The 27,838-nt window shown below is 40.9% G+C and overlaps 2 protein-coding genes across 2 annotated transcripts in view; both read right to left on the reverse strand.

Moving 5' to 3' along the window:
* wdr90 (WD repeat domain 90) overlaps positions 1-21,502 on the reverse strand; it is a 28,176-nt gene extending 6,674 nt beyond the window's left edge. Inside the window, exons 1-32 of the mRNA XM_080455188.1 lie at positions 21,261-21,502; positions 20,049-20,140; positions 19,715-19,891; positions 18,833-18,971; positions 17,445-17,615; positions 16,439-16,565; positions 16,001-16,059; positions 15,384-15,496; positions 14,714-14,956; positions 14,388-14,450; positions 14,189-14,257; positions 13,763-13,873; positions 13,154-13,299; positions 12,649-12,706; positions 11,799-11,917; positions 11,509-11,670; positions 9,850-9,980; positions 8,441-8,557; positions 7,192-7,427; positions 6,015-6,151; positions 5,436-5,566; positions 4,850-4,980; positions 4,216-4,377; positions 3,758-3,886; positions 3,135-3,271; positions 2,895-2,935; positions 2,309-2,443; positions 1,748-1,921; positions 1,339-1,421; positions 1,012-1,114; positions 798-919; positions 374-530 (exon numbers count right to left, since the gene is read on the reverse strand). Of these exons, the coding sequence (XP_080311314.1) occupies positions 374-530; positions 798-919; positions 1,012-1,114; positions 1,339-1,421; positions 1,748-1,921; positions 2,309-2,443; positions 2,895-2,935; positions 3,135-3,271; positions 3,758-3,886; positions 4,216-4,377; positions 4,850-4,980; positions 5,436-5,566; positions 6,015-6,151; positions 7,192-7,427; positions 8,441-8,557; positions 9,850-9,980; positions 11,509-11,670; positions 11,799-11,917; positions 12,649-12,706; positions 13,154-13,299; positions 13,763-13,873; positions 14,189-14,257; positions 14,388-14,450; positions 14,714-14,956; positions 15,384-15,496; positions 16,001-16,059; positions 16,439-16,565; positions 17,445-17,615; positions 18,833-18,971; positions 19,715-19,891; positions 20,049-20,140; positions 21,261-21,273 (3,988 nt within the window). The 5' untranslated portion in view covers positions 21,274-21,502. The remainder of the gene's footprint in view (positions 1-373; positions 531-797; positions 920-1,011; positions 1,115-1,338; positions 1,422-1,747; positions 1,922-2,308; positions 2,444-2,894; positions 2,936-3,134; positions 3,272-3,757; positions 3,887-4,215; positions 4,378-4,849; positions 4,981-5,435; positions 5,567-6,014; positions 6,152-7,191; positions 7,428-8,440; positions 8,558-9,849; positions 9,981-11,508; positions 11,671-11,798; positions 11,918-12,648; positions 12,707-13,153; positions 13,300-13,762; positions 13,874-14,188; positions 14,258-14,387; positions 14,451-14,713; positions 14,957-15,383; positions 15,497-16,000; positions 16,060-16,438; positions 16,566-17,444; positions 17,616-18,832; positions 18,972-19,714; positions 19,892-20,048; positions 20,141-21,260) is intronic.
* Positions 21,503-22,572: 1,070 nt separating this feature from the next.
* The window catches only part of LOC308104213 (glucagon receptor-like), a gene marked incomplete at both ends in the record, with an annotated part of 5,697 nt that continues 431 nt past the window's right edge, over positions 22,573-27,838 (reverse strand). Inside the window, 10 exons of the mRNA XM_080454569.1 lie at positions 22,573-22,644; positions 23,307-23,348; positions 23,831-23,969; positions 24,382-24,473; positions 24,753-24,822; positions 24,921-24,981; positions 25,092-25,251; positions 25,733-25,889; positions 26,519-26,625; positions 27,518-27,639. Of these exons, the coding sequence (XP_080310695.1) occupies positions 22,573-22,644; positions 23,307-23,348; positions 23,831-23,969; positions 24,382-24,473; positions 24,753-24,822; positions 24,921-24,981; positions 25,092-25,251; positions 25,733-25,889; positions 26,519-26,625; positions 27,518-27,639 (1,022 nt within the window). The remainder of the gene's footprint in view (positions 22,645-23,306; positions 23,349-23,830; positions 23,970-24,381; positions 24,474-24,752; positions 24,823-24,920; positions 24,982-25,091; positions 25,252-25,732; positions 25,890-26,518; positions 26,626-27,517; positions 27,640-27,838) is intronic.

Raw genomic sequence — 27,838 nt, forward strand, 5'->3', positions numbered from 1 at the left:
CATAATCGCTCTAATGTAGCTCTCAGGTGACTCATAATTTGACTACTATTAAATCATGGAACATTTATTTGGCCATGGATTAGTTTTGGGCAAAATTTCGATTGCTGGCCCTGAGCAACAATTGGGAGACTGGGAGTCCCCAAAAGGGGGAGTTTGTTCTTAACACACATGTTCCTAACCTCCAAACCTCTCTGAAGTTAAATTTAGGACAAAGCGGTATAAGTTGGAGTGGTGGAGTCTTAGACTGTACCATTTGAGTGATTTTGAAATGTAAGGCTACACCTAATTATATCAAGCTTATAGAACCTGTTAATTCTGTTCTGGTGAAATGTACATCCCTAGATCATCAAAGTTATTCCAACAGGGTGCTGACCGACAGAGAGGAAAAAGAGGTCATCCCTGGAGAAAGTCAAGCTCTGCACCGACCCCCTGTGGTAGGAAATGGTATTTCGACAGGCTCCGTTCTGGACGCTCCATATGCAAATGAGGCTCCTGGAGCCACTGCTGCCTCCAGCCGCTGAGGCCACCGTCTGAAAGAGAGAGGAGAGAGAGAGAGAGCAAGAGTGAGAGACAGACAAGACAGTGAGCACCATTCATTTGAGTTCATGATCATGCCAAGCTGATCCCTCTGGGAGTTCTTGCAGTTGCACACCATCTCATGAATCTCAATGGAAGTAGCGGTTCGGATAATGAGACTAATTGCATTCATAAAACTAATATTCATAAAACAACAAAATGGCAAACTTAGGCATGCATCTTATCCCCAACGTATCTCCAGGTCCATAGAGGAGGATTACCTGTGCGTCATTGGTGACAGCCAGAGTAGAGATCTCTTCCGTGTGACCCAGAAAGTGTCTCTGACTGCCCGTATGAAGGTTCTCCACCACCACCACACAGCCACAGGAGTATGCAAACAAGCCTGCGATGGGAATTAACCAGTAGATAAGGCCCCAAATGAACACAACCTCTTTTAAAAAACCTCTCTTAAAGTGATTGAAGGAGGGCCATTACCTGTGTCAGGGCTCCACACCATGTTGCCACGCCCATTGCCGTTGTAGCCAATCACAGCTTTCAGAGTCAATCCCTCCTCTTCTCGCTGGGGTGCTACTGCAGTCTGGATCAGATAGTATCGGATATCATAAAAGTAAAAACAAATGTATGAATGTACCTACAGTATAATAAAGATTGAGAAAAATATATACGTATGCAGGTCGAGAGAGACAGTGATTCAGACAGACAGACAGACAGACAGACAGACAGACAGCCAAGTGTTATGCCTGATTTATACTCGGAGTATAAATTGAATCTTTATCCCACCACTAGAAAGCTGCTCTGTACCTGATCAAGAGTGGAGGTCTTGAAACGTGGAGTAAAGTGCCTGTAACAGTCTGGTTGTACCGGTGTCTTCACTTTCAAGTCAGCTAAACAAGGTACAGTATGAACATGAGATGATTAAGAAAAGGTCCAAGAAAACTAACAATGCAAAAAAAGACATCTAGAAATGGAGTTGCCTTATCTTTAACCATGAAGAAACAGGGATAATAATAATCCATACATATGGATAATAATCCATATGTATGGCTTGATTTATACATCATGCGGGTGTCACAAACCAAAAATAGCAGATCTACAAGCTCACAATGCATCACGACATGTTGTGAGCTAGTAAATAGTCTATTTTCGGCGTGCGACACCCGCATGCAACTAATTATAGATCTGGCTTAACAACGAGCATGGGCTTACGTACCAGCATCTCCTTCATTCTTATGACTGGAGTTCAGAGGAGAGGAGTCGGCCAGCTCCGTGACTTTGAGGAAGGAGACGGCAGGTTTGGGGACAGAGGAAGGATCTGGAATAGTGGCCGTGACTTGAATGGCAGCGGGCTGCTCCGGGTCATTGCAAAAAGACACTGACCCCAAAGCTGCACGAGGGGATAGAGGATAGAGGACAAGGTTCTTTATTAAATGCTTTATGTCTACAGTTTGGGGGGATTCGTAATAGCATTCAATTGTTAAATTTGTTGTTTTGTTCAGTTGAATCAGATTTCCACTAAGACAGCATGAAATATATGTACCACACTTGCACCCCGGCATCCATATTCAGGGGGGAACGTTTGCCAAAAATAGCTGATCAACAAGTTCACAACACATATCGCTCTGTATTGCTGACTGTAGATCAGCTAGTTTTGGCAAAGAGATTTGGTGCAGACTCAGAGTGGGGGGAAAGCATACCAAGTACATTTGCAACTCAGGTCCATTTTTAGTATAGGGGTTTAAGTGGTTAAAACAGAGAATCAGAAATCTCCCACCTTCCTGCTCACTGCGGTCTATTGCACTGCTGTCAAGCCTTGGTGGGGATGAGGAGGGCAGTGGCGCTGCCTGTCGAGGCATCCCATTGGACAGCAACATTCCATTCACTACAGGCTCTGGTTGCGGTTCCAGTGCTACACACACAGTAAAATCCCTTGTGTTAATTTAACTCTAGTATCGTATAGCAGTCAATCAGAGATCTACTGATACGTCTGGTGAAATCTAAATTCAATGTATGGGCTAGAACAGTGGAGAACACCTCCGCTGACAAATCTACGGCCAGTTGTTGTTTGTTTTATTTATTTTTATTCTCTGAATTGTTTCCACACAGTTTTTGCACCTACGTTGAATTTAGATGTCACCAGACGACGTATCGGTAGGTGGAGATCTCAGATCGTCTGGCTATGCAAGACTAATTTAACCCAGAGAGTGTACAAATTGACCCGTAAGGAGCAGTGTGTGAGCCAATGACCCAAATGATCCATGATCACAGTGTTTGTACTGTATGTACATATGTTCGGATTGTACAGTATTTGTAAAACTCTTGTCATTTTGGATAACTGCATGCAAAACATGTGAATTTACCTGATTTTGGAGGCGAGATGGTGTTTACTTTGGGTGGCGAGCTGTGTAAAGACATACAGAAAACATTACAATGTGTGCAAATTTACTTTACTGCCAGCAAAGCGAATAAATCACAGTTAAAAAGTCACATTTCAGCGTCTGGAATAAATAATAGGCTAAAAACATCTCACCTCAAAATAAAACATCAGCCAAAAAATAAGAATTGATTGCAACGGTCAAAGAAGTAGAGGGCATTGTTACCGATGGTCAGAAGTCAAAGGGTCTACACGGTGCGCCAGGAAGTCCCACAGGAAGATGGCGTCGCCCACAGAGACCACGTCCAACAGGTCAGGGGTGAAGCTCACCTGGCGAACTGGCTGACTGTGGCCTATGAATGTCTGATACAGACAGTGTGTCCATTTAACAAGGTCTACTGATGTGAGTAATACACAAGAACACGCAGACTCAACATTGTGGATTGGGATACCACTTTAACTGAAGGAGTGTGACTGTGCCACTATCTGGTCATTTATAAAGGGGTCACGCTTAGCATAACATGCTAACTTACTTTCTTAATTTTTATTTACTTGAAACATTGTCACAAAGGACACAAAACTTTGCTGGACCCCCGGCCTTCATCAATGATGACCATATCGTCGCTGTCAGGTGTCCGTTTTGTTTGGTTAAATATTCATTAAACTTTCAAGCTGATGTACCTATTTTGGGCTTGTCATTATAGCTGAAAAAGTTCAAAACCATTTGAAAGTTGTCAAAAATAGTGGAAATCGCAGATCTATCATCTTGTAGCGCAACACTATCAAGAGTGTAAAATAGGGCATTCATGTATGGAGGAATAACTGACATGCATCAAAACTGTTCATTACCTGTGAGTTGATGTCCAGCTGCATGTTGTAGTCCCACACCTTAATAGCATGGTGTCCGGCTGTCAGTAGGAACCGACCGTCCTCGCTCACTGCCAGAGACGAACACAGCTGCTTGTGCGCCCTGGACACCTGTTAAGATCACAGATATCCCATTCAGTGCTTGGATTTGCTTCATTTGTCACCTTGGCTTTATCTAAAGAGACAACAGATTAACTTATTGAGAGAAAATGGTGACAAGATGGGTGAGATGTGTTAACCACTCAAACACACGTTGTTGACCGGGGTCCACTAGGGGTCTATACTTGGCCCCCTCCTTTTCCCCCTCTACACCAAATCTCATCGCAGAAAATAGCCGATCTACAAGCTCACAATGCATTGCATTGCAACGCATTTTGAGCTTGTGGATCGGTTATTTTCGCAGAATGTTCTGCATACTATGCCCAGAAAAGGGACGCTACCTCTCGAAGCAGGCGGCCCGTCTTTGCACTGAGCCAGAGGATTTTGTTGGCAGAGGTGGTGATCAACAGTTGTCCGGCAGAAGCTGGTGAGAAGCAGACTTTCAGGGCCGAGTCCAGGCGTGTGCTCTCCAGGTCCAAGATACTCACATCCACACGGAGCAGCTAGACAAGGACAGCACAGGTCAATGACAATAAGCCGAAGGTAATAACATTAACTGTGGATGCATTTCATTTCGGTATTACTGTGTGCCAACATGGACAGCTCCAGTACAGTTAAACTTCATGTTGGCACACAGAAACGGCTGAATGAAACACACCTGTAAAAAAACAGTAGTACCAATATTATCATTTATTTTGTGGGTATTTTGTTGTCTTCTTGTAAAGTACACTGAATTTCCTTGTACCGGTATATGAAATCTAAGACAGATTCCCCTTTTAAGCACTTCAACCCTGCCATCCCAAATTTGTGAATGTCATGATAGGCAAATCTACAAGGCGATCTACAAGCTCACAACGCGGTGCGGTAGTTAAATCTTTTATTATTGCGTTTGCATTTCTTTGCTGCGACAAAGACACAGTTTTCCTGCACAGATCAGTCGACCTGGAATGAGCTGTTATCAGACAGGTACAGTACCTCATCCAGGGAACGTGCGTCAGCGATGGTGACAGTATACTCTGAGGGGCCCACAAATGCCAGACAGCGGCTGTCACTGCTGATGGCGAGGGCATCTGGAGCCCGCTCAGTGCCTCGCACCACCATGTTACCTGACAAACACCAGGGAGCATCAAACATTTATACAAAAACACAGTAGCCTACCAATACTGTGGGAAATACTTGACATTAAATAATAACCATGAAATACTTTTGGCTCAACAGCAAAAAGGACAGTGAGGTGAATAAATTGCTCAAACGAACCTATAAGGAAGTCATTTATTTGTGTTCTTCATGCATGGTATGTATTACTTTGTATTAGCAATTTGCTTTCTTTAGAGGCAGTGTAGGGAGGCAGGAACTGGTTTGTATACGTGTGTGTGCAAGCGTGCGTGCGTGTGTGTGTTACTTCTTTAGACCAGGATTTGTGTCAAGGAATTTATGACACGTTATTAGTTTGATGCAACTTACAGTCCAATTTGTACCAAGTGCCTCTTGGTACAAATTGGACTGTAACTGGAGCAGTATGTGTGTGTGTGAGTGTGTGTGTGCATGCATGCATGTGTACCTAGTACTCTGATGACATGGTGGTCCTCGGCCAAGGCGTTGTATAAAGCCAGAGAGCCCAGGGAATCAGCGCTGTACATGAACTCCCCATCTGGAGAGAATGCCAAGCCCACTACCTCACCTCTGTGCTGACTGCAACACACACACATTTTTCACACATTTTCACAAAAGTCACCAAGGCAATTTTCTGTACAGCTTCTGTGTTTTTTGTACAGCGTAGAGGTTAGTGAAGGGCAGTAGGGTGGGCAGGCGAGCCTGGCTGCACCTTTTGTCTTTTTCAATGCTGCAGGTGGGTGTGGGCAGTCATGTGGAATGCGTGGTAATGTTGCAGTCACAATATTAATGTTGTGCCTAGCACAATAACCACATCAACTTGCTATTTAATTTAGGTTTAGATTTACTACTCGTCTTGGGCTATGTGTCTGCTGACAAAGAGACTTTCATGGGCACATTTTTCTGTTCTATTACATTACACTATGAAAGAGATGATGATGCTGACAAGTATTCCTAAGATTAAATGAATAACTTGTGGGTAAAAATATCGCTGCTGTACATCCTCCAGGTCTGTTTAATTACTTACTTGTGTTCAGCCAGTAACTTGGCTTCGGAGATGTCGAAGACCCTGACGATGCCAGAGCTGAAGCCACAGGAGAACACTTGCAGGCTGGCATGGAAAGCCACGGAGCAGGGGCTGTCCTCCGAAACAAAGTCGTACAGCTGTGCACAGGGAACAACAAAGGAGAATTCACATTTATGTGTAGTGTATAGATGGGACAGGACTTGTACAGCACCTTGCAGTTACAGCAGAGTACCAACACAGTAGAATTGTACTAAAACTCTCAACTATCAGGCCTCATAAATAACACATTGATATTTAGCGCCTGCATGAATGGTACACAGGCCAATGAAAGTGCACAGAGACATAACAAATTACATTTATTGGAACTGGTTGGCAGGGTAAAGTCTCAGGTGCGTTTTTTACAGAACTGTGGGTCAGTCAGTGCAGTGCAGGAACTCAACAGTACCTACACATATAGGGATGGGACGATAATCGTTATTATCGTTTATCGCGATAAAAAAAACGCTGACAATAATCGTATCGCAGATATTTTAATTTATCGTGAAATTGTCCTCTGTCACACACTAGGATGAATTAGCTTTTGTTGAGCTGCAAATTCAGTACCACGTCTTAAACCCTCTATACTTGATAAAACAGACCTGTAAAGAGCGCCTTTGGTACGCTCTTATTTCACTCTACACCAGGGGTCTTCAACAGGGGGTCTGGGACCCCTAGGGGGTCCTCAGAGTTACTACAGGGGGTCCGCCAAATCTTTGTGTGATATGATTTTTTTTTTTACATTAACCACTTGAACCCTAGCATCCCTTTTCTGAGGAGAACTTTAGAGTTTAGAGTTTAGAGTTATAGGTGTAGAGGGGAAAAAAGAGCAGCAAAAAATTATCTGAAACACAATTTTATACAATATGCTTCATCTCTCTCTCAGCTAGGGGGTCCTTGGCCTGAAAACGTTGAAGACCCCTGCTCTACACAAATCAATTCGCCATAAATAGTGGATCTTGTAGGTCGGCTATTTTGGGCGAACGTTCCTCCCAGAATAGGGATGCTGGGGGTTCAAGTGGTTAACAAAAGTGTCATTGTCTTGTAAGTTAAACTTCAATTTAGATTTAACACTTAGGCCAGGCACATTTTACACATATTTTCACATATTTTGTTCATGCATGATGTGTGGTTAGTTGACCTGTTGGAGGGTGTCCATGTGCCAGATGCGGACGGTGCCGTCGCTGGAGGCGGTGGTGAGGTGCCGCCGGATTCCATCCACGCTGAAGCCGAGCACAGCATCCGTGTGTGACCTCATCAGCGTGTTGTAGCCACGGCTGGAGACATCTAGGTAGCCCAGATTACCAGTGGAGGTGGTTGCCAGGATCTGAAGGCCGTCTGGAGAAACAGACACCAGGCTCACCGGGCCTTCGTGTTCTGGGGGAATAAGGATGTGTGTCTCAACTCAATTTATTTATAAAGCACATTTCAAAGCTAAAAATGCTGTACAATTAAGAAAAGTAAAAAACATTAAGAAAAACATACATAAAAATATAAAATACAAAATAATAAAGGCATAAAACTAACAAAAATGTCAAACATTAAGATGTGCGCAAAATATGCTATGGAAAAAAGGTGCGTCTTAGATTGAGTGATACCCTGAAAGATGTGCGTGATTGTGTGTATATACTTACTTACGTATGGACTAATACTGGTTATGTGACATTAGATGATTGAAATTGGATGATTTATGTTGTGACATTGTGTAACATGTTTATGTCCTGACTTTGCACAGCCTGAGTCCATTAATGTATTATTGTTCATTAGACATAATGAATAGTCAGTATCTGTGCATAATTATGTGTGTATAGTATGCAACTCCGTCGAGAGCTGTTTGCACAGATATAATGGGGGATTGCCGAGATAATCTTGAAGTTTTAAATGAAAGAGATCTTGACATGAAATAAAATAAATAATGAAAATAAATTGGTCAAGGCCTTGCACAAATTATAACTTCACAAAAACAATTCAAATATGCAGGTGGACAAATATCAATATTCAATAACAGCAGAAACCTTAATATTGTGAAATACCAGTGTATGACCGTTCATCCCTCAGATCCATTGATATTTATGTGCCTCCTCATTTGATAGCCTTTAAACAAAGGCAATGTAAGGTTCCTTTAAGCTAAGGTACACTACAAGACTAGTCTGTCTCTGATATGTTATGTGACATTAAAAAAATTGAAAAGAAAAACATCAAAGTAACCTGGAACACAAAACAGAAGAAAAGAAGAGTCGAGTTGATCATCCACAAAAAAATAACCTTGAATTAACAGAGAAAAACAACACGAAGGAATGAAAATAACACCACTGAGTTGTATCTGTGTCTTGTAGAGAGAACATTGGTTTTCAGCGGCTGGTAAATGTTGGGGTTCCTGCTGTTCCTACCAGCTTCCAGGAAGACGTTGGAGAAGTCAAGGGGCCAGAGCCGCAGGAAGCCGTCCTCGCTGCCAGTGGCACAGAACTCTGGCGACATGCTGATACTGTTGACAGCGATGCCTGGATCTGGGACACACACATGCACAAAAAGACACCCACAAAAACACATACAGTTACTATCAGGCCTAGAATCTCGGCATTTTAGGGTCAAGCCACTTGGCCTTTGTCCGTTTTTTGAGGGCACAAAGGCCAAATCCCAGGGCAGGAAGGCCTTCAAATAAAACGATTTTAAATAATGAATTAAAATCGAATCCACACACACACACACACACACACACACACACACACACACACACACACACACACACACACACACACACACACACACACACACACACACACACACACACACACACACACACACACACACACACACACACACACACACACACACACAGAATAGTCGAATATTCGACTATCAAACCACTATTCGATTATTCTATTTAATTTGTATTTTTTATTTTATTTTTTTAAAAGTGGCTTTTCTACAGAAGACACGCAGCTGTGAGCTCTGGTGTGACGTCAACTCGCATTCCTTGAGTCGAGTCATCAATGCCATTGAAAAAAAAAAAATTAAAACAAATTATAATCAAATCGATTAATCGAATACTTATAGGTCGAATAATTCGAATGCTAAAAATCACTATTCGTGAATGCCCTAACACACACACACACACACACACACACACACACACACACACACACACACACACACACACACACACACACACACACACACACACACACACACACACACACACACACACACACACACACACACACACACACACACACACACACACACACACACACACAAAGCGAGAGCTTTGTTGCAGAGTTTACTGTTGTTGTGCATTACCTTCACTCCACTACGCTCCATGATTATTACCGCAAAAACGTTGGGAGTCAATAGGATATGTTGGACCCTTGCTGCACCCTTTTTCGGGTATGTATAACCCTTAGACAGATATGTTTGGTGGATACAAATCACATAATAGTCTGACAAAGCAGAGCTACTGGACATGAGACGTAAGTAAGTTAAACAAACAGCATCTCTCTCTCTTTCTCTCTCCGTCTTCCGCGACACTTTAAACTGCACATGATTCATACCAGACCCTCACTCGTGAACAAGTCCCTGAGACACTTGAACTCCTTCACTTGGGGCAAGACCTCATTCCCGGGTAAATTAAAAAAGTTTAATTCTAAATTCTCGCTGAGACATTCTAGTGTTGAGCAACCCCCCCCCCTCCACACACACACACACCCCACACCCATCAACCTCCCCCATGCACACTTCCCATTCGCCTAACTGACAACCCCTGCTGCTACTGTAAATGTTTCCTCCGCTCCATGCTTACCTGAGCTGAAGGTCTGTTTCTCCCTGCGCTGCGCGTGGCGCTGTTGTGCTGGCAGTAGCCTCCGGACATTCTTTATAATCACTCTGCTGTAGTCAATCTCCAGAATGTGGCCACTTCGACTGCTGACAAATCTATGGACGAACAAGCAGCATTAACATGTTAGCCTCAAATGGCAATATGTTTGTGTTTAGAATTTACAAATTCTAAATAATTTCTTTGACAAGAAATGAAAATATGGCAACAAAAACTAAGATGATCAATTAAATAAGAGGGTACTTAAATAAACTAGTTCTTTATATTAGGCCATAGGGTCCTTACACACCAAATCACTATACTATCACCATATACTGAACATCATAATATGAGCAGTTATCAATATTTAATATAAACGGCCTTTCTAAAGTTGTTCAACTGCAGGATATAACCACAACCACAATGTGTCATAATGTTCCATTGTATTCAGTTGATCAAGTATGCTTCTCTTCATAACAATTGATTATGTTTCCTTCTCTGGGTTAAGACTCTCTCTATCCCAGTGAACTTATTTCCGTTTAAGCCTATGACTGCTTTAAGGGGCCTTCTTGTATAATTGAACAATGAATGTTGAATGTTAGGCAAATGTTCTCTTGTCAAAGTTTGAAATACTTTGCTAAATTATTTTTGTAAATAATTATGTTTGAATATGATATATTGCAAAGTGAAACATTTAAGTGTTAATTACTTATAGGCCTAGGTAAGTTCTAACACATTGGCTGCCAAGAACGCATATATGCGTTCTTTGCGTTCTTTAGAATCCATCACTTGCTTGCCAAGAACGCATATATGCGTTTAAAAATTTTTTTTACCCAAAGACCAAGGAGATATGATTTTTCGAAGATTTAGACTCCCATCCACTTCCTTGTTAACTTAAAACTTAAAAATTCTGTATCTCGGCTCCTGAGTACTTTTTTTTTCTCAATGAAAAATCTCTGGCATAAAACTGCTAAAAAATCTGAAATAACTCTGGCAGTCAATGTGTTTTAATTGTCACCAGAGATTATCTTTAAGTTGGCAGTGAACCGTGTTTCCTCAAGTTCTATAGTTCTAATCCTGGTGTGGACTATTTATATAACGTGAGCTAAAACCAAGTACACTGAATACACTCTTTTGAAAAAAAATTACAAGCTCAGTGGGAAACGGAATAAAAATGTTCTGCTGTAATGAATGAGCTCACAGGAGAGGGGAGGGGGGACTTTTTATCAAAAACATTTGTATTTCTCATGTCAAGATTTTCTATTTTTTCTGCTTCACTCAAGAGTACACTGAAGCAAAACAGGAAAGAGAGTTAGGATCAAGTCAGATTCAACTGGCTGCGCCACGTTGGGGATCAGGGACAACAGGTGATCTTGTGGACAACGTGAGCACACAGTGGTTCTCAAACTTTTTCACAGAGACCCCCATGCAAGTTTTGAAAATAGCATATCTACATTGCGACACGTTGTGATATTGTAGATCAGAGCTGTTGTATATAGCATTAAAGTGGTTTCTGATGCTAAATTTACTTATTTTGCTGGTCACCAACTGAAACCTCCTCAAGGACCCCTGGGAGTCCCCAGACTCCACATTGAGAACCACTGCTTTAACAGAATTGAGCATGTGGCGAGGGCTCTGCTGACTTACAGAGTTCGATCGTCTGGTTCACGGTCAGCAGGGTGTCCCTCCTCGAAGGCAAAATCGGTGAACTCCAGAGAATGGTACTCTCCGAGGTTGACTGGACAAGAGCGTAAGGCCCTGTTCCGCAAGCGCCACAGACGCACATTGTCACGACCGCACGACACCATCCTGAATGCAGACAAGACAAATTAACAAACGCACACTTTCCATTAATGAATACAAGGCTGTATATATATACTAAATTATAATATTTCAAATACACCACCACCTTTACAAAATAAACGTGCAAGGATTACCTTGTATCGTCAAAGGAGGTGATCTTCATGGTCTGGATGTCCACATCCGTGTGTGCTTTGGCAAGAACCGTCACCTCTCCCCCTTTACTGACATGTAGCGTGTTCCACACCACCACCATCTGTACAATAAGATTGCATCAGCAAACCAAGAAAGAGAGACCTCTACTGAGGCAGGGACTAAAGGCGCTACAACATGCAGAGATACTCTCTACTGAAGCAGGGACTAAAGGCACTTTAAGATTCAAAGATACTCTCTACTGAAGCAGGGACTAAAGGCACTGTAAGATTCAAAGATACTCTCTACTGAAGCAGGGACTAAAGGCACAGTAAGATTCAAAGATACTCTCTACTGAAGCAGGGACTAAAGGCACTGTAAGATTCAAAGATACTCTCTACTGAAGCAGGGACTAAAGGCACAGTAAGATTCAAAGATACTCTCTACTGAGACTAAAGGCACTTTAAGATATACGTTATAGGCGTTACAACATGCAGAGATACTTGCTACTGAGACAGGGACTAAAGGCACTGCACGATTCAGAAATAGGTTCAGAAATTCAGAAATAGGTTATACATAATATCTGCACAGTTTTTCATCTACAGTATTTACTTATTCATGGGAATGTGTTCTTTCCTAAATCATCTTTTGTCACTTCCTAGTATTTGTTTTATTACATTTCTATTTTTTCTGCTTCTTTTGTTGTATTCATTATATTCTGGTCATTGTTCTATTTGTTGCGCAAATAAATAGCTTTTCAAAACATGTACTGTGCTTTGATCTACAGATTTCAAATCGAACATTCCTGGGTTGTTTTCTCCACCGTAATGTATCGTATTATAGAAAACTGCTTACCGTTTTGCTGTGCTTGTCTTTGCCCACACCACAGAGCAACCCGCCACTGTATGAGAAGCTTTAGGAGGCAGAGATGCACAATAGACAATTAGTAATTGAATGATGCATGTGCGAGTGTGTGTGTGTTTATAAGTGTGTGTAAGTGTGTGTAAGTGTGTGTGTGTGTGTGTGTGTGTGTGTGTGTGTGTGTGTGTGTGTGTGTGTGTGTGTACGTGTGTTTATGAGTGTGCGTGCACACATGTATCACTGAACTCCACTAGCCTATTTTGCTTTCATTTATCCACATTACTTTTAGTGTTGCTGTCCTTGTCCTGCTGTTATTTTACTGTAAGATGACAATTTGTACATGTGCAAGTCATGGAAGGTTTGGATATTTTTTTGTATAAAAAGGCAAGTGTGTATGTGTTGATTCTGTTTTGTATTCCCAATAATGTATTAATTTGCTTTTGCACTTCATGTGGACATAGAGAAACCATTTAAATGTGTAAGTTTTCATTTTGTTCACCTTAGTGAAGACAATGAATGAGCATGTGTCCTGAACATGGCTATGCACATTCCTTTGTGATAGTTCCACACTCTGACCACGCTATGGTTGCCAGACTGTGCTGAGGCTAGTACTGTGGTGTTACCGTTGAAAGCTAATGCAGACACCTGTAGCGATAAACACACACACACACACACACACACTATTTTTACATTCTGCATTTCCAAACCAAAAAATACATCCCAAGTTATATCCATGCACTTTGTGACATGATGACTCCCGTCATGTATGACACAATGCAGGGTACTTGGGGAATAGAGAAATACTGGCACAGTACATCATAGCTTGAATGGTAACAGGAACAATAAAAAGAAAACAAAATAAAATATTCTGAAAACTTGTATCATGTTGTACTTGTGTCATGTAAAGTATACATGGTTAGAACGTGATAATGAATAATTAAGGTCTAATATTTCAATTGCTCCAAAATCTGAATGAAGTTGAAGAGAAAATGTAAGTCTGATAATGACACTTTACAATCATTACATTACTTTTAGACCATATTTCATTTTTAACATCGGGTTGCCCACTCTTTCTTAGTTCCCACTTTTCTTGAATCCGCTTGAATACCTTATCAGTGTGGCCAATGAAGAACCGCTGTCGACCAGAGGGAATCATCATTGACACGATGATAGCATGACAGGGATACACCACTGCATCCCCTGATGCACTCCACAGGACCTGAAGAGAAGACAATGATAATCGTTAGGCTCCTTGTCAATACTGTATTGTATGCAACGCATTTAGCTCAAAGACACACCCATTATAATATGTCATTCACCATGTTTCAATGAGGGGTTTTTCTCAACTTTTATTTTCTTGTCCTTTGTTTTCTGTGAAGCTCTTATGTATTTTGTATACATAATGTATGTATTTTCAAGCGTTGCAATGTTATCAAATCTACTACTTGTGGTCATTTGTAAAGGGGTTCCAGAGGCCGATTCTGAGGTTACAATATACTACAGGCCCACCAACATGTTAATTGCAAAAACTTACACATTTGGTGGTGGCTCCTCCAAAGCCAATGATTCGGTTGAGCTTGAGAATGGGGTCTGGATGCAGCTTCTAATGACACAAAGTGATATGTTCAATGTATAAAACATTGTGTTGGGAGATCCAAGACAAATATAGTCACTGCTTTAACAACTATTGCGGGCATTTGACCTCCCCACTGTCACACACCATCTTGTCTTACCTGCTGTTTGGTTTCCTTGGTTGAAGATAGATGGACAGGGTGGGAAACAGCAGTACTTACAATCTGAGAAAATAACACAATACATTTAATAGCATTGCCAGAAATGGAACATTGTACGGGTCATGTCAACATGTGAGAACAAAACAAGTACTAATGCATGACACTGTGCGTGGTGTGCTAACAGCACTGTGCTTGTGGGACATGCACAGTACATTTTTACACTCTCAGACTTAAATTAGAGTATGTAACGGTTATTCTGTAGTATGTATTCATGTCTAAACTCCATTTACAGGAAGTGCAACTACTGTCTGTATAAATGTCACCACCTCCTCCCCGCTGTGATTGTTGACGTCATCCTCACTGTGCACATACACATGCACTCCCCCGCCATCGGCACCGTGAGGTGGCTCAGGAGTCAACCTAAGGGACTCAGAGCCTTGTGACCCCTCCGGACTTTTGTCATCTCTGTGGCAGAACCGGTCCTCCTGGGAGTCTGTTGCACTCAGGCCAGTGGAAACAACCCCCAGTTCGGGTACATTTGATACGAGGGGGGTTCGACTCCTTGGTCGCTGCAAATAGAAGAGGAGAATAGTATGCCAAGTAAATGTGGAATATACAGACTGAAACATGTTCTATTCTCACATATAATCAAGGCTTCTATTATACAGTGACTATAGCATTGTACAGTACAATTTTCTCCTTCTTGCAATCGTCCTGCAACTGTCTTGTATGCAGTGTTTCCCAAAGTGTAGGGCGGCCAACTTTCATTAACTGTATCTGTAACGCAACTGTTCCTGATTATTTCAACATAATACTATCAGGCCAACGTATCAATCAAAATCGTATCATATATATAACAGAGATACAATCATGCCATCATAGAAATGACATAATAGTCAAAATAAAGATCATACATACATACATACTGTACTGTACAGTACAGTGCGTAGCTACTGTAGGACCACTAGAGCACCTATTCTACCTGCTGAGACTTACAGGTCTAGGTGTGGTGATCTGCTGTATGAGGGACACTCGGTCCTGCACTGGTTTGCTGATATCGACACTGCGAGACAATTCTCTTGTTGGACTCCGTCTGGCTGGATCAGATTCTGGAATACAATTTATTTGTGTGCACATTTAAAGATAATAGAATTTATTTGTATGCACATTTACATTTCTCATTTCTTTACTAAATGTGCAACAGAATACAATACCGTAATAATAATGATGGCGACACAGCAATGCATGAGCCACAAAACTCGATGAACAACAAAAAATATATTTCCTGCGATAAATTGTGTATGTGTAATTATAGTGCAATAATGTACAGTAGTACTTTTGTAGTGTTTTCAATATTAGGGAGTACTGACATTGTATACTAGTCAGCATGATTAAAGCACACTATGTATGGTTAGCGTTAATTTATTAACAAAAAGTATTATGTACAGTATTACGGTATCTTAAACATAAAAAGTAGTTTGCTGCCAAGCTTTGATTTGAAAGTGGCAAAAACGTCAGGATAACAACTGAACTAAGTATGTTGCTCTGTAAGCATACTAGTTAGATGTACATACAGTATATTAGGATACTTGAGTAATATGTTAACAGCTTACTAGAGGGATCGCCTTTCTGAATGGAGTCGAAGGGAAGCTTTGCTCCTTCTGACGGAAACCTGTTGAAGAATGAAGAAGCCGATGATGATGAATACTTATTGATAATTTACACAGGACAGGACTACTAAAATTTGTCTTTTCAGGCATCCTTCCTTGACAGATACACACAGGCAGGGTGCCCTGCCGTACAGCACCCAGTGTTATTTGTGATGTTTCACCACGATGGAAGGAGAGGTACCATAGAGCAGTCACACTAGCAATCATATTTCGTTTTGTCCATTGAGTCAGAATTTACTACATACAATCCCTGACCGTGACCCTGATCAGAAAATAAAGTTCAATATAGCAGCTAAATAGAAATATCTAAAACGGACAGATGACCCTATACTATACCGATTTGCTTTGATCTGTATTCTGTTTGCAGCTCCTGTTGCCCACCTAATGTAGTCGTAGAGGTCGTGCCAGCTGCTTCCCTTGGGCACGGGGAACGACATGTCCCTGGGCATGGGACCAGTGCCCTGAGACGATGCCAGGCCCATCAGCTTGGCCTCACTGAAAGACACTCCTGATGGCGCACAAAGAGAGACGATGAAAAGAGCTTTTGAGAAGTGAAAATGGAAAATAGCATTCAGTACACACAGAAAGAAATTATCATTATAATTAGCTGCTTGATTTTTCTAATCAAGCAGCTTAAATACTTTCTGGATTGCACACAAAAGCCAGAGTAGACGTTACAATTAGCCCAGAAGTGCTTAAAAGTGATAAATTCCTTTGAATCAAAATTATGATGCAATAAGGATGAAAATGAAAAAATATATAATTTTTCCATTATCCTTTTTCCTCCCAGTCTAGTCGTTACGTCAATTCCCCCATGTGTAGTCCCTGTCTCTGCCGAGTCTGAAGGTCTTGGGGAGGTTTACAAGCATGTGCCGATACATAAGACCAGCCAGCCGCTTCTTTTCACCTGACAGTGAGGAGTTTCACAGGGAGGGCGTAATGCATGTGGAGGAAAACGCCATTCCTCTCACTTCCACTACCTGTTCAGGCACCCTAACCAACCTCTAGGAGTCACTAGTGCAGCATACAGTACATGGCCAATTGTGTTCGCTGGAACACTAGGCCAAGTTGCACCTTGGAGGATTCAAACTCCACAACTTTTCTTTTTTTGCAATAAAATTAATTAATTAAGTAGCATGACTGGAGACACCATGGGGGATGGTGTGTGACTCACCAGTTGTTTTCTGCTAGTTCCACTCAATGTTGGAAAGAAAGAGTCAGACGCTAAATTACACAGTGTACTGTAGGAATTACGTTGCTATAACTGTGTCTTCAGTACAAAAAAGTGAAGCAAAACAACAATTTCTATAACATCAGATTTAGTTTTAGACACAAACATTTTCTTTTGTGTGAATGTAAGTTCACTCTTTATCAGAGCAAGTCTCACCTGGGTCCAGCAACAGGTCACTGGTGAACATGTTTTTCACTGCCATGTTGGCACAAAGCTTGACACTCTTGAGATGACTGTGGTGACGGTTGAGGTAGACAGACAGGATGTACTGCAGGTCCAACATGAGACAGGTCCACCGCACCATGGAGGGGGCTGGACCAACCAGATCTGATCCAAACAAACAGTAACTGTAGCAGAACTGGAATATACTGAATTGATATCTATATCTATCATATCTAACAGTATATCTACCTCACATCTACACGTTTTGTTACCCAGCAGTGTTTTGTCTGTGTTCAGAGACTATAGGGTCCTATCTTCCGCCCAGCGCAAGTCAACACAAAGCTGCTTAGCACCCAGCGCAAGACTCAATATGCAACGTCCCCTGCTGAAGCTGATGGTGAGTTGGTCTTAAAATGAGGTGTGGTATGGCTCACAGTGCAGTGCTATTATCCCCACAGACTTCGCGCTTCAAGTTAAGACTTATTGCAGCAACACTGCCTCTGCGTTTTTGGACACCTCTCGTTTCCAAGTGATATTTCTGTGAGCACAGAGAGAGCTTTTGTTTTCCACATTTCCTGACATCATATTACATTATTAATGCTGCTCCCATAGATTTTAAGCTCGCTTTCATTTCATGCATGAGGACACTGGTTTAGTTGCTATTTAGGTGTCTCCGACACCTAAATAGGAATGTGTCTCACGCCGGGCACAGATCGTTCTTAAGTGATGGCGGCCGACAATCTGTGTAATCAATATAATACCGAAAACACACCCCGGGCGTGTTGCACCAGGTGCTAGCACATTGTGCCCACATAATACGTCCTGTAGATAGATGTTAAAAAAACATGGACACACCACCAAGGCCCAACTTAAAACCATGCACCATGGTGCAAAGCACCGCTGTTAAAATAGGGCCCTATGTGTTTTAAACACAAAGACACCACGCACACTGGCACATGCTTTGAATATCAAAACATACAGTATGCACTCAATGTAAATGTACATACACATAGGTATCTAAATACAATAGATATTTATACAATCATACTATGCAGTGAATACATACAAATATGGTTAACATGTAGAAGTAGGAACACAGTAGCACACAGCGCCTTCAAGCACCTTAAGCTTACTGTGACCAAGCTTACTGTGATCAATGTACGTACTGTTTTTATTCTCTTATTACTACGGTCTGCTGCAGGTATTATTTATTATTTATTGTCATTGCTTATTATTACTGCTGCTATTCTTTATTATTTCATTGTTGCTGTATTGTTTTACTTGTTGCTGCTACAATGCTGTGCTGAAGAACCAAAACCAAAGAATTTTACTATGTACGGAAGATGTAACAATTAAATAATCTTGAATATTTAATATATTACCACGTCTGGCTGATTTGGCCGTGCTTTCATAGACAGAGTCCTTTGCAGCTCCACACAGGAAAGGAAAATGCAGCGAAGTAGCAGTGGACTTAAACTCCTTAAACATGTTTGAAAAGGAGATGCGAACCGCCTGGCCCTCCTACAATAAATACAACACAGCATTGAGAGAAAGGTTAACATTTGGTTAATGTTATTGTTAACAATTGTGGAAACTGTACACAAAATTAACACAACCGTGTCCTCAAATGACACTACTGGTACTGCCAAAGGAACACTGCAAGATATTTGCCCCCAGACACAGCACGTGCCAATATGCCATTTCAAAATGCATATTAAGCTGCCTTTCATATCAAATGACACCTGTGATGTTATTTCTATTAATGAAGGCAAATGACAAATATTCGACAGTGAGTCTCCAAAGCATTGCACTACCCCCTCAGCTAATCGTGAGATTCATTAAAATCCATTGAACTTTGAATGGTACAGGCAACCTTAAGGACATTCATGGCTGAAATGTATTCAAAGACACACCTCAATTTATCAGAGACTGGCTGAATGACTGAGGAAGCAGCACAAATTAATTGGCAGGCTATATTTGCACATACCCGTTACCAGAATTTGTCTCTATTTTAACCCAACCTAAGTATTAGGTGCACAGGGCAACTAATAAGCAGCGCTCCGGGACTAATGTCTTGCTCAAGGACACTTCAACGCAATGCCAGGAGGAGCTGGGATCAAACCTGACAATTTCCTGAGCCACTGCTGCTCCAAGTAAGTAAGCAAAGTAAACCCAACTAATGTTTAAAGAACAAAGTGCTCTTGTTTTAAAGCCTTTTTTGTGCGTGTCAGGGTTATGAATTCAAACCGGGTCAGAGTCACTACCTCTGCAGCAACGTCCAGGTGGACCATAAAGTATTTGTCAGGAGTGGGTTTAAACAGGAGGTAGAAATAGTGCCCAGTGAGTCCCAGGGTTTGAGTGCTGCTCTTTGGCACAAGGATGTAGTTGTTGGCTGGAACAGATCCCCTGATATGGAACACGGAACACTTCAACGTCTTGTCCTGGTGGGACATAAGGGTTAAGACACTGAAGTAAAGTCTGATGCACAAATATTGCTAATATTGTTTCATAATGCTGCAGTTACAATGAAGTAATGCTAGGTATCATGTATGCTGTTGTTACAATGAAGAATGAAGTAATGTTATGCACAGTATGTACCATGTATATTGTCACACTCCCTTCTTTTTTCGACTTCTTCCATTCTTCAATTCTCATGTGTTTGAAGATATTGACGTATGGATGTTGCCAAACTGAAAAAGATACAGGATTGATTGACTGATGCTTTTATTGACAAAATAATGCATATACATGACCAAATACAAGTCTGAGAACTTATTAACATTGTGGTCCTTTAAATAATATTAGTAAACTTTTTAATTAGAGATGGCCTATTTCACGCAGCGTCCTATGCCTTATGACTTATTTGTGTCATATCTATCTGTATCTGTCCATTGAAGGAAGTGTACATGTGCTGCTGTGAATGTCATCCTGTGGCCTACATCCTGTGGCCTACATACTGTAGAATGTTGTCAGTGTGAATCTCATGTAAAAGTGGAGACATTTTACTTAAAGGTAAGGTATTAAATAGCTCTATATTCTGATCGTAATCATTATGTTTGTTCAGTAACAGAGTCTCCCCATCTCTCCAGCTCTTTAGTAAACAGAAAATGCATTTTCAGGCCAGAATACCAATTTTATCCAATCGAGAGAACTCATACAACAGGATACACCGATACAAGATTAACAAGTGAAATTGGAAGTAATGACACAACACACAAAGAAATGAGCAGACAAAATTGAATCTGGAACACTATAAAAAAGATTAAGCTGACAAATGGGTACTCTACTCTCTCCTGATTGGCTGGAATTGGCAAAAATGTATTTTCTCGACTGCAAAACATAAATAAATTACAATTACATAAGTTACAACGACGTTACTGAACAAACAGTAACATTATACACTACTATACTCTATGCTATAGTCTATAGCAATGAGTGCCCACATGTCCCTAGTGCCCACTCGTACAGGTGCCCAGTTGTCCCTAGTGCCCACCTACCCTGTCACCCTTTCGAAAGAGTTGAGACAAGAGTTGACCCCAGTAAGTCGCAATATTTTAATCAGCGAGTCAGATTACAATACCGCTGATGCATGTATCCCTCCACTAAAATGCATGGAGTGTTCTGTTCTTGTGTGTGGACTGGACGGTAATCATACTACTAAATCAGCTGGACTATGAGATATCAGTGCTCTGGGGCTAGACTCGAGCTAACAACGCTAGTAGCAATACTAGTACTACAGAAGCTGTAGCAAAAATATCCAGTTTTATTATATTTACATGTGCTACTTGTACTTGCATAACGTTGCGTTACCTCTCGAAGCCATGGCAGGAGAATGTCTCAGATATAATCCACTTGTTGATAACGTTAATGCTTTGATGCCTCTTTAAAACGCGACCACCATGGCAAAATAATAAGCCTTGTCTCACTCTGGAGTTTCAACTCGTAAACACTGTGTTTCGGGTCATTGTCATGGCGGTGCCGGTTTCCAGTCTTGATACCCTCGCTTAGATACCAAATAAACAAAAGCTTTACTACTTCTTTGACATCATAGCAGAGAGAGCTGAGTTGCTGCCTTGAAACCTACAACTCCCGCTCCAGTCTCCGCGTATCCCAACGAAAGAGCGTCGCGTTACGTGAGACGCCGGTGACTCATGGGTAATGTAGTTTATAGAGTATTATTTACTGCCAGATATTTGATTGTAACTTCCTCTTTCCTATCACACCGCACATAATGTCTCAAATAGATTTTATCAGGCATTGGTGTCCCCACACCTAAACCAGTGGTTATCAAATGTTTTTTTTTTTTTTTTTTAATTAAAAAGATTTTTAAAAATATCAGATGGACAACCTTATATACTATATGGTTAAATCATTTTTTTTGTTTGTTTTTTTAAATAATGTTGATGCTATATTAACTAATTTTGCTGGGTACCCCCTGGAATCCCCTCAAGGACCCCTGGGGGTCCCCATGAACAATTTGAGAACCTCTGTCCTAAACTAATTGTAGTTGGGCCTATTTCTGTGGGATCCACATAATCCCCAGGCAGCAGTCTTTTATGTAAATGAACCAAGCTTTCCACAAATATTTACATTGCAGTTGATGGCATGCTGGGTAGGTACATCATGCAATCATACAATCATACCTTCATTGCCAGCATGCACTGCATTCAGGCTCAAAATAATAAAACAAAACAAATCTATACAGCAGATCAGTTCTTACATAACAATTATTCACAATCTTACATATTAACAAGCCACAGCCACATTTAAACAAAAAAAACAGTATTCTGCGCAATAATATAATATTTCAGTCTGAATCTGTATTTACAGCATTTGGGGGAAACTCCACAGGGTCTGGGAGATGTACAAGGAACGACACCTGCATGGACATAGAGGACTCTCTGGTTTCCTCCTGCACCGCATGTTCCAACATATTGTCTCTAGTTGCCAGCGAAGGACAGAACAATGAGGTATTTGGTGTTGAGGGGGTCAACTGAACATGACCCCCAAGTTTTACTGGAGTGTGAAAGCCATTGTGCAGGGGCCGTGCCGGCGTGGACGAGCTGCGCTCTGGCACTGCGGCGACGGAGAAGGTCTCTACTCTGGAGCTGGACCTGGTCAGTCATTGTCCACAACATGCCATCTCCATCTCTGTCCTCCAGCTGCACAGCTTCCTCTTCAGCTCTGTCCTCACCTGCGAACCACAGTGTGTTTTATGTCGTCGCTGTCGGGCAGAAACCTTGTATCTCCAAAACTGCTACCTTTCAAGAACTATGCGTTCCAATGGATTGAAATGTATAGTTATTATCTAGTTACAAGCTAAACGTTAATACTTTTCATTGGTTGCGTATTTATAAAACCCACAGACAGTGTGGGTTTTTTTCACTTAAAAAATTGCAGATTTACGAGCTCAAGATATTAGGTGTCTACCCGACAGCTGTGAAAATTGCGCTTTATGACCCTTGCTGCAATCAATAAACCGATAAATAATGTTCTGAAGGTGAACTTGAGTGTAAATCAACAACAGAGTACTTTGTTCAGGAATAACCCTGTTGTATTACAGTGCATCCATCTATCTGGGTCCATTATGTTTTAAATCAAATTAATAAAAACTCGGAAATAAACTGATTTAGGTGAGACAGGGCTATTAATCAAATGGCACTCACAAATCAAAGCACAGTAGTCACTTTTTGTTAAAGAATAGTGATGAGGACTGATGTATTCACTGATGAGTCATCCATTGTTCGCTATTGCTGCGAGTTTGCACTCACACACACTGTTAAAGTCCACGAAGGACGGAAGAAAACTCAGAAAATGGCATTTACAGAAGTGGAGAATATTAAGTCAATAACTAACCTCTTTAGTGGAGTAACAGTACAGAACAGCGACCAGAAATCCCTGCAGAGGAAATAGTCATGTTCTACCATCACAGGAATATCTTTACTATGACTTTTGCACTTCTTTCAGTTGGTTATTTGTAAAATTGCCATTTTATTGTCTCCATGTACTGTACCTCTAAGTGATAACTTTTTTCACTGTACTTAAAATACATAGTATGTACATTATGAAACATGAGAGACCAGGGACAGAGAATGCATGGGCTATTGGACTTTTTAAGCAAACATGTAAAATGCAGGGCCGAATGTTGGAGGAAATGTGCAGAACTGGAAGCCATACGGTATCTTTTTCTGTCCAGTATTGAAAAGGTTTTGGGAGACAGCGCAGGTAAATATTACAAATGTAATGGAGTGAAAGTCATGAGTATCCAAATACTCAAGTAAAGTACAGATACTCACAAAATGTACTTACTGTAAGTACAGTACTCAAGTAAATGTCATTTGTTACTATCCACCACTGAGAATCAGAATGGTCTGGCATACCTGAAATGAGTTGAGAAAGAGGGTGAAGAAGACCTTGATGTAGCGTAGAACGCCAGAAGTCTGCTCATCTGGAGCAAAGATGAAGATGGCCTCATGAATTCCAAACAGGGGAATGAGTGTCAGGGTTGCCTTGGCAAGCCTACCGCAACAGAGGGAAGGAAGGAAGCAATTTGTCACAATTCAGACCCAGATTCCAATTGTATTGCCTTCCTTGACCCTATATACTTAGTAAACTGGACATGAGTTGCCTGGATCTGAATTTCAGGTCTCCCAACTACACCAAATCTCTGTGCCAGAAATAAATGATCTACAAAGCATTGTGAGCTTGTAGATCTGACATTTTTGGCAAATGATGCTGGGGTTCAAGTGGTTAATGTTCATTTTCCTTGCTACATTAGGCCTAAATGTCTCCCTTCCTCTCTCTGCCACTGTGCTGCCATTCATTATTCATGAGATGACAAAAGTCAGATTTGTGACATTGGTATAAAGTTTTACAGAGAGAAGATAAGCAAAACTCATCGATCACCTTCCATTTTTTTCTGAAAACATACCTAAGTTTGTAATCGGGGTAACCGTTCTGGTTGCTGGCTCGTAATTTGGAAAGGATCACCTTCAAGATCTTCATGAGAATCAGTACATTGATCTGTTGATGGCAAAAATCACAATCTGATTATTATAAATGATATTACATATTATCATAAATGTGTATTTTAAATTCCATGCATATCCATCCACATCAGACAATACAGTATGTCCAAAATGTGGGAGATTAACTCAAAACACTGTAGATGCAAAGTATACAGATAAGTAGTCTTGTTCAACTCACAAAACTTAATATAATAATGCCTGATAAACTACACTTTGAGCCATGATGTTGCATGCATTACACTACAGTTTGCATTGAGACAGTGGCCATGCTCACCAATGACGCAAAGAAGATGGGGAAACGGATTATCCACCAATAATTCATGTTCTCATTGACAGCCCAGCACCTTGGAACATAAGGTTAGATCGTTATTTTCCTCGGCCCAGGCTGGATCAATACCTAGTAAATGAGACGCCATATGGTACCACACACGCACTCACTTACTCTGTGTTTTCTTTCAATAACTTCACCACTACCCAAGGAATGACAAACAGAAGTGGGGTTCCTGAGCAGAAAAGACAAAATATTTTACAAAGAAGCTAAAAATGACGTGCCCAATTAGAGTAGAACCTGAAGCAAAAAGGGTTTTGGAGGAATTTTATAATTTGAACTTACCCCAGCCGAGGCAGATGTAAGGCACACATTTGTTGTTGTCTATTAACACTGACGCAATAAGCAGAGAGTGCAGGTAAATTGCCTCGCCAAAGAACCAATAATGATTGGCCAGAATGCAGTACTGCATTACCACCTGGGCTATCCTGCAGCCAATAGCAGCCTTGGCATAACAGACATGAAAAAAAGAGATTACAAAATTACATTTGATATAATATATATACATTAAACTTTTTCATTTAAAATGTTTGTGATTATGGTCATTTTAAGGATCCTCCCTTCTTTGTCTATAGAAGAGGTCCTAACTTAATATGCAACACGCTGTTGTGGAGCTCCTCTAAAAGATGGGAATTATCAATGTGGCAATTGTGCACAACACATGGAAAACAAGATATCCAAGACAGGGCAATTTTTTGAAAATAGCAGATCTATAAGCTCACAACGCATCACATCAAGACGTGTGAGCTTGTAGATCGGCTATTTTCAAATAGCCTATGTACTGTATATATAGGGTTGAAGTGATTTCAATGCTTTATTAACTCAGTTTCCCCAAAGACTACGCAGTGAAATCCAGAGTGTAAATTTACATGTCAATCTTTACCTTTTCGGCCTTAAATTAACAAAGGATTTTGCTGTGTACTCACATGGTGACTGAGCATCTCGCTCAAATCGGCCTGCTTCATGATCTCCCGCCCCCAGTGACGTTCAAGCATGGTGTCCTTTATAATGACGGATACAGCTCGCAGTATAAAGGACATGAACAGGTTAGCGTGAATGTAGTTCCTTGTGCAATGCAGTGTCCTGTTAGGAGAAAATTGTATATCTTATTAGAGACATTTGTTTCCTTGATTGTCTCTTGTAAGATTGCAGAACTTATACAAAGCACCTACTGTATGTGTAGGCTACTGAGGGTCATGCAATTGCTTGCTTTTTAAGTGGATGTACAATAAATGTGTGTCAGGTATATTGTCAATGTAAAATTATCTTTGAAAGTGATTGCATTTCAATCTGCAGCCCACCAGAAAAGATGTTTAAGTCAGGGGGCTTTGACTTGTTGGCAGCAAACAAAAAAATGTCTTTAGGTCTGTCATGATGAAATTGAAATAATATTTTGTCTTGGACAATACTGAATGTATTTTCAACTTCTACTACTAGGAAATTAAGATACTGTTACCATCACACCCACTGACTGACATTGCAAATGTCCAGTTTAGATTTACACTTTATAGTTTGTATATACTGTATATGTTTTTCATTCAGACAGACTTTCTTTGCTTTATTAATCACTAACCCTATGATTGAAATATAATTTCTCCCAATTTATTTGCCCCTATTGTGCATTGACACAGGAGTTATACATTTGAATTTGATTGCACCTGCAATAACAGTGAAGTTGACTTTAACTGAATTAGAGTATGTCAAAGAGTTACCTGATGCTCAGGAGAATAATAAGGGCTGTAATGAGAGTGAAGAGAGAGAGGGAGTAGCCAATGGTGTACAACAGCCTGAAGCTCACCATCAGTTGTTTGAACCACAGCTGCAAGGACAAGACCAAAACAGTCCGTTTTTTTATTTTGTTTGTGGGTGTGTCACAGCTAAGAGATGATCTACTCAAAAACATTAGGATAGCCTACTATCTCAAGCATTACCTGGACTGATGCCAACATACACTATAAAATCCTGAGTTAATTTTACTCTGAGACACACACTCAGGATTTTGCTTTGCAGTATACAGTACAGTAACACATGCATTGGCTGTTAATATAATTCTGAAAAACACAGTACACAGTACTATAGCTGCAAAACCTGGGTAAAGTTCTGTATGGTTCAAGCTTCAAGGTTCTTTGTTGTTATGTCTGGGACTGGTGTACAGGTACTGTACATAATAGCAAACGTTATTTTGTCTGGCTCCTCTGACTTTGCAGCAGCACTGTGGATAAACACTGATAAACAACATGATAGAAAAAGAAAATGCAAGCAAGCAAAAGCCAATGAACGAATAATTCAACACCTCATGAGTGAAGTTTCTCATATCAGGGTGAGTCAGATTAGATCAAATAAGTTATTCATTGAAAAAGAAACTCACTCAAAACACTTTTTTTTGTCTAAACTTCCACTCATGTTAGTTGTGTTGTAAACCTAACCAGCCATCGGTTGCTCCATCTGAGCTGGATAATTATTTGCCAGAACCAGGCAAATAACATAGAGCACATAATAGAGCTGTGTAATTGTGTAGATGTTTCCCATTTTTCAGTTGAAGCGATTGTGAGCAATAAAGTTGTGCGATGGAGTATACAGTAAATTGGGCATAAGGACAAGCAGATGTTCCCTTGCAAACACACAATTGTATACAAGTTCTACAAGAGTTAAGGATGGCAGGACTGTATGTTAATCACTGCTTGAATTCAACAGCTCAGTCATCACTGTACCTCCTGAGATGCCACCTCTTGTTCCTCCTCACACTGGGACATGTCCCTCCACACCTGCCCGTTCTCCTTCCTCACCCAGAGGCCGTCAGCACCACACTGCCGACGTACAACACTCTGGGAGACTACACACGACCCATGCACACAATAATAAGGTAAGCACATACTGACGTAGACTATCAAACAGACAATCGAACTCTATTTCCTCACTCACATTTGTAAACATTTGAAAAAAACACACACACACACACACACACACACACACACACACACACACACACACACACACACACACACACACACACACACACACACACATGTATA

This window comes from Gymnoscopelus braueri (genome assembly GCF_963280865.1).
Source record: "Gymnoscopelus braueri genome assembly, chromosome: 17".
In the NCBI taxonomy this organism is placed as follows: domain Eukaryota; kingdom Metazoa; phylum Chordata; class Actinopteri; order Myctophiformes; family Myctophidae; genus Gymnoscopelus; species Gymnoscopelus braueri.